This window comes from Ipomoea nil, unplaced genomic scaffold (assembly GCF_001879475.1).
Source record: "Ipomoea nil cultivar Tokyo-kokei standard unplaced genomic scaffold, Asagao_1.1 scaffold2280, whole genome shotgun sequence".
Taxonomy (NCBI): Eukaryota; Viridiplantae; Streptophyta; class Magnoliopsida; order Solanales; family Convolvulaceae; genus Ipomoea; species Ipomoea nil.
The window spans coordinates 3,151,525-3,158,319 of NW_017618708.1; the positions used below are offsets into that span (position 1 = coordinate 3,151,525).

The 6,795-nt window shown below is 25.9% G+C and overlaps 1 protein-coding gene across 1 annotated transcript; it reads left to right on the forward strand.

Annotated features, from left to right (window-relative positions):
- The first annotated feature begins 6,105 nt into the window (after positions 1 to 6,105).
- On the forward strand, positions 6,106 to 6,576 carry LOC109150790. Its single transcript, XM_019298768.1, has one exon. The coding sequence runs from the start codon at positions 6,106 to 6,108 to the stop codon at positions 6,574 to 6,576; it is 471 nt and encodes a 156-aa protein (XP_019154313.1).
- The last annotated feature ends 219 nt before the right edge of the window (positions 6,577 to 6,795 follow it).

The following is a 6,795-nucleotide window of genomic DNA, read 5'->3' on the forward strand; positions in this document are numbered from 1 at the left end:
ATATATTTGTTCTAAACTGCTAAAAACTAAAACAACACATACATTTTTTATTAATCTTTCCCAACACCCACTAATAATAAATAAATAAATAAATAATAAATATTTAAATAATAAATAATGAATAAAAACTAAAATAAGAAGACAAAGCTAAGGTTTCTTAAATAAGAACCTTTTGACTTCTCAATACTTGCAACATTGATGGACAAACAATTATGTTTGTACCTCTTATATAGAGGAGCTCAAGAGCACATCTTTTCAAACATTTTCAATGTGGGATCAAAATAATCTCATATCATTTACAAAGGGAGCATATGGGTCCCCTTTGTCTTATTCTTTTTTTTTTTTTGTTAATTTTAATTTTATTTTGTATATAGTTTTGTTTGGATTATTATTATTATTATTATTATTATTATTATTATTATTATTATTATTATTATTATTATTATTATTGTTGTTGTTGTTGTTGTTGTTGTTGTTGTTGTTGACTTGTTGTTATTGTTGTTGTTGTCGTCGTGTGGTTGTAATTTGATTATTTAACAAATTCGCATGTTTAACATTTTATATTTAATCAAAACACCAAAAATATTATTTAATAACTTAGCAATTTGCTCCAAACTGTTGAAAACTAAAACAATACATATACATTTTTTGTTAATCTTTCCCAAACCGCCTAATAAATTAAAACAATTTAAAAAAATAAAAAACTAAAATAAGAAACCACTAAAATAAGGTTCATTAAATAAGAGCCTTTTGACTCATTGGGCTCAATAGGTTGAGAAAGTTTATATGAACAGATATTATATGTAACAGGGTCAATCGAATAGTTATGATGTGGAACTGTGTCTATGTTAATAATTACTGAACTATATGTTCATAATTATAAAGCTATATATTCATAATCTTTGAACCTCATATTTATAATTATTGAACTCTATATTCACAATTACAAAACTATATGTTCATAATTACTGAATTATATGTTAATAATTATAAGCTATATATTCATAATTTTTGAACTTCATATTCACAATTATTGAATCTCTATATTCATAATTACATAACTGTATGTTCATAATTATGTTCACAACACTATGTTCATAATTATAGAACTATATATTCATAATTATGAACAATTTTTGGAACTGTGTCTACCATGCAAGGTAGACACAATTTCACAGCATAATTTTCCGGGTCAATAGTACTCAAAAATAAAATAGGAGCCTTTGAACTTCTCAATACTTGCCCACATTGATGGTCAAACAATTATGTTTGTAAGAGGAGCATTGCTCCTATTATATAGAGGAGTTCAAGAGCTCATCTTTCCAAATATTTTCAATGTGGGATCAAAATGATCCAACATCATTTACAAAGGGAGTCCGTGGGTCCCTTTTGTCTTCTTCTTATTAATTTTAATTTTATTTTGTATATCGTTTTGTTTGGATGATGATGATGATGCTTATTATTATTATTATTATTATTATTATTATTATTATTATTATTATTATTATTATTATTATTATTATTATTATTATTATTGATCAATTCGCCAAAATTTTAATAAATTCATCATTTTAGCATTTTAACTTTAATCAAAACACCAAAATATATTATATAATAACTCAGTAATTTGCTCCAAACTGCTAAAAATTAATACAACACATACATTTTGGGTTAATTTTCCACAACCCCACTAATAATAAATAAAAACTAAATTAAGAAAACAAAGTTAAAGCTTCTTAAATAAGAACCTTTTGACTTCTCAATACTTGCCCGCATTGATGGGCAAGCAATTATGTTTATATAAGAGGATCATTGTTCCTCTTATATAGAGGAGCTCTCTCTTTTCAAACATTTTCAATGTGGGATCGAATTTTGATCCCACGTCATTTACAAAGGGAGCCGGTGGCTCGCCTTTGTCTTTTTTTTTTTTTTTTGTTAATTTTAATTTTATTTTGTATATAGTTTTGTTTGGATTATTATTATTATTATTATTATTATTATTATTGTTGTTGTTGTTATTGTAATTTGATTATTTGGCAAATTCGTCAAAATTTTAAGAAATTCGTCTGTTTAACACTTTATATTTAATCAAAACACCAAAAATATTATTTAATAACTTAGCAATTTGCTCCAAACTACTAAAAACTAAAACAACTCATATACATTTTGGGTTAATCTTTCTCAAACCCCCTAATAAATTAAAAAAAAAAAAAAACTAAAATAAGAAGCCATTAAGATAAGGTTTCTTAAATAAGAGCCTTTTGACACGTTGGGCTTCAATAGGTTTGAGAAAGTTTACATGTAACAGGGTCAATCGAATAGTTATGTTGTGGAACCGTGTCCACCTTACACAGTTCTATGTTTATTATTACTGAACTATATGTTCATTATTGTAAAGCTATATATTCATAAGTATTGAACTCTATATTCATAATTGCAGAACTCTATGTTCATAGTTACTCAACTATATGTTCACAATTATAAATATATATATATATATATATATATATATATATATATATATATATATATATGTATATATATATGCGTAATTTTTTAAGTTCATATTCACAATTATTGAATCTCTATATTCATAATTACATAACTATATATTCATAATTATGTTCACAACACCATGTTCATAATTATTAATTATTAATTTTTATTGCCTAATACAAATTGTCAATTATAACATATTATTTATGGTAATTATTGTATGCCATGTAATACTAAAGTTGTTAGGTAGAATTTTTAAAATTAAGGTATAATATTATTAAATCAAAATTATTAAAAATATATAGATCCACATTAATAAAACCTTATTAATTTTGGATATTAAAACTATATATTTAAATCCATATATTTAGATTAAAGTTGAAGTTATAAATAATTAAGTTTCAATAAGTTTATTTATTTCCTAAATTATATATGAGTAATAATGAATATTTTTCTATATTAAATTATGCTTATATATAATTTACCCGTATTAACGATCACTATATTAGATTAATATATAATTCTTTTAATATATAATATACTATATTATTAAATCTAAACATATGATTAATATTTATTCAATATTATTACGAAAGTATTACAATTATAAATTTTATTATATTTTAAATGGCTTAGCATATCGAAGCAAACATGGTAAGTCAATAACATTATTTCACATTAGAAAAATAATATGTATATATGTATATATTTTACCATATTAAAAAAATATTTTTTTAGTCAGTTGACTCATTTGTGAATTTGTTTAAAATAAAAACCGTGTAATATTGGCATAATATTATGTCCATAATTAAGTAGTATATTCTGACATATTCTTCTACAATATGTATTAGCATAATTAATTATTCCATAGACTAAATATTTTTAAACCATTTAACTCATTAAGAATTATCCAGTATTACATATTTATAATTAGAATATTCATTACCATATTTTAAATATTTTTGATTCAATTGACTCATTAATGAATTGGTTCAAAAAATTCCATTTAATATTACCATGATAATATGTCCATAATTAAATAGAATATATTGTGCATTATTCTTCTCCATTTTGTATTACCATAATTAATTATTTCAGAGTGTAATTATTTTTTACTCAACTGACTCATTTAAAATTATCCGGTGCTACATACTTATAATTAAAATAGCTATTACCGTATTAAAAATATTTTTTATTAAATTGACTCATTTATGAATTGGATAAAAAAATTCCGCGTAATATTAGCGTATATCAATTTTCAAAATTAATTAGTCTATATTCTACCATATTCTTCTACAATGTCTATTAGTATAATTAATTATTCAATAATCTTAATATTTTTTATTCAATTGAGTCCTTTTAAATTATCCGAAATTACATACTTATAATTAGAATATATATTACCTAAATTAAAATAATTTTTTATTCAATTCCTAGTACATACTTCAAAATCTCAATATCTCATTGCCTACATATTTATTTGTATATTGATAAAATTACAAAAGTGCTAGTACGTACTTCTTCCCATATATATATATATATATATATATATATATATATATATATATATATATATATATATATATATATATATATATATATATATATATATATATATATATATAATGGATGATATTATAGAAATGTCTCTAAGTTTTGAGGGGAAATTTTGGCTAGGAGGATTTACTTTTAACTATATATAGACATAAATTTTTATTGCCTAATAGAATTTGTCAATTATTAAAGATTGTTTATGGTAATTATTATATGACATTTAATACTAAAATTATTAGGTAAAATTTTTATAATTATAGTATAATATTATTAAATCAAAATTATTAAAAATAATGTATTCACAATATAAAAATAAATTATATTTGTCTTAATAATCTTTTTTAATGCTACTGACTTTATTATATTGTATTAATATAAATTTACAATAATAAATTATTAATATAAATTTACAATTATAAATTTGTATAAGGAAAATATATAAACTTCTGGTAAAAAAAATAAAAATCTCTCCCTTACCTAAATTAAAATTTTTTTTTTATTCAATTCCTAGTACGTACTTCATTCTCAATATCTCATTGCCTACATCTTTAGATGATATTATAGAAATGTCTCTAAGTTTTGGGGAAAAAATTTGGCTAGAAGGATTTACTTTTAACTATATATAGATATAGATTTTTATTGCCTACACTTCATCCGTCCCTCTAAACTTTTTCCACTTGATGAGCAACGAACTCTATTGCTTCTCAATCAATCTTTCTAGATCTGTATCTTCTCCACAAAAAATAAACAAAAAAAAAAAGAATATATCAACATTTTTATTACAAACCACTTTTCTTATTTAAATATCGAAAAATCCAAAACAAAACAAAACAAAACCCAAAAAGAAAAAAAAAACTAAGATAATGAAAACCTCACCCGTGCAAATCACGTATCAGCCTCAACTATGGAAGATCACAGGATGATTAACAAAAGTCAATGAAATGATGGAGAAGATACGGGGTGGAGAAGCATTACCGATGTAGAGAAGGAAATGATGGGAAGGCTAGGAATTATGAATTTGTAATTATAAGTAGAAAATACTAATTCAAAAGGAAAGTATAATAATTTATTTATTTAAGGTATTATTATTATTATTATTATTATTATTATTATTATTATTATTATTATTATTATTATTATTATTATTATTATTATTATTATTATTAGATTAGATTACAGAAATGCCCCTAAGTTTTGGGGGGAAAACTTGCTAGGAGGATTTTACTTTTATATATATATTATTATTATTATTAGATTACAGAAATGCCCCTAAGTTTTGGGGGGAAAACTTGCTAGGAGGATTTTACTTTTATATATATTATTATTATTATTATTAGATTACAGAAATGCCCCTAAGTTTTGGGGGGAAAACTTGCTAGGAGGATTTTACTTTTATATATTATTATTATTATTATTATTATTATTATTAGATTACAGAAATGCCCATAAGTTTTGGGGGGAAAACTTGCTAGGAGGATTTTACTTTTATATATATATATTATTATTATTATTAGATTACAGAAATGCCCCTAAGTTTTGGGGGGAAAACTTGCTAGGAGGATTTTACTTTTATATATATATTATTATTATTATTATTAGATTATAGAAATGCCCCTAAGTTTTGGGGGAAAAACTTGCTAGGAGGATTTTACTTTTATATATATATAGATATAGATATAGATATAGATATAGATAGATAGATAGATAGATATAGATATAGATATAGATATAGATTTTAGGTTCATCAATCAAAACATATATTTCAATTTTTTCCTTTAATTGCAATAATAAATTTCGGGTGATTTTACCATAAAAGCAATAAAGTTTCCATAATGATAGTAAAATTTTACCTACCATATTTCTGGGCAACCGGCATTTCCCGGTTCCCGTCAGTCCAGTCCATCACCCCTTTCAAAGTTTCAATATCCGTTACCGTAAAACCCTGCATTCTACGAAATGCAATGAATACAACGTCCTCACTCCTCTGTATACATTGAGAGAGAAAGAGAGAGAGAGAGAGAGAGAGAGAGAGAGAGAGAGCGCGAGAGTAGAGTAATGGCTATGGAACTAATGGAAGGCCATGGAATTTCGAGCAGAGAAGCGGAGCAGAACGAGGCGACGGAATTGCTCTTACAGAAGCGGCGATGCTTTTTCCATTTTCCCTGTCTCGGGGCGACCGGCCGGGACGGATTCGGGTCAAAATGGTCGACGATGATGCGGGCGGTGGAGATCGAGAAAATCTCACTGTGGTTCCGGGGGATCAGAGCCCTAAACCGGCTCCGGCATTGGTCGGGGACCATGGCGAGGCCACGATGGAAGAGCTTCCTCCGCCGCTTTAACACAAGCAAGGAAAAAGCAATCGCCGGCGGCTGCGGATGCGGCGGCGGCGTATGCGATAATCAAGGGAAATTCCGGTACGATCCTCATAGTTATGCTCTGAATTTCGATGAAGGACCGGAGCACAATGAGAATTTCTCCGTTAGGTACGCGGTGGTTCCGGCGTCCGTTAAAGCCACCGTGGTATGAATGCCGTTGTTGCCGAAACGGCGCCGTTTTCTATGGGCATGACTGATGAGTGATGAGCTCAGTCATTCGCATGCACGCATGCTCATAGTAGGCGAGAAACAAACAATTTTTTATTTTCCATATTATTTCTCTTGTTTAAATTCAGCTGATTTTTTTTGAAGAAATTATAATTTCTTTAATATCTTTTCTATTTTTTCTTCTAGATGTGGGTTGTAAATA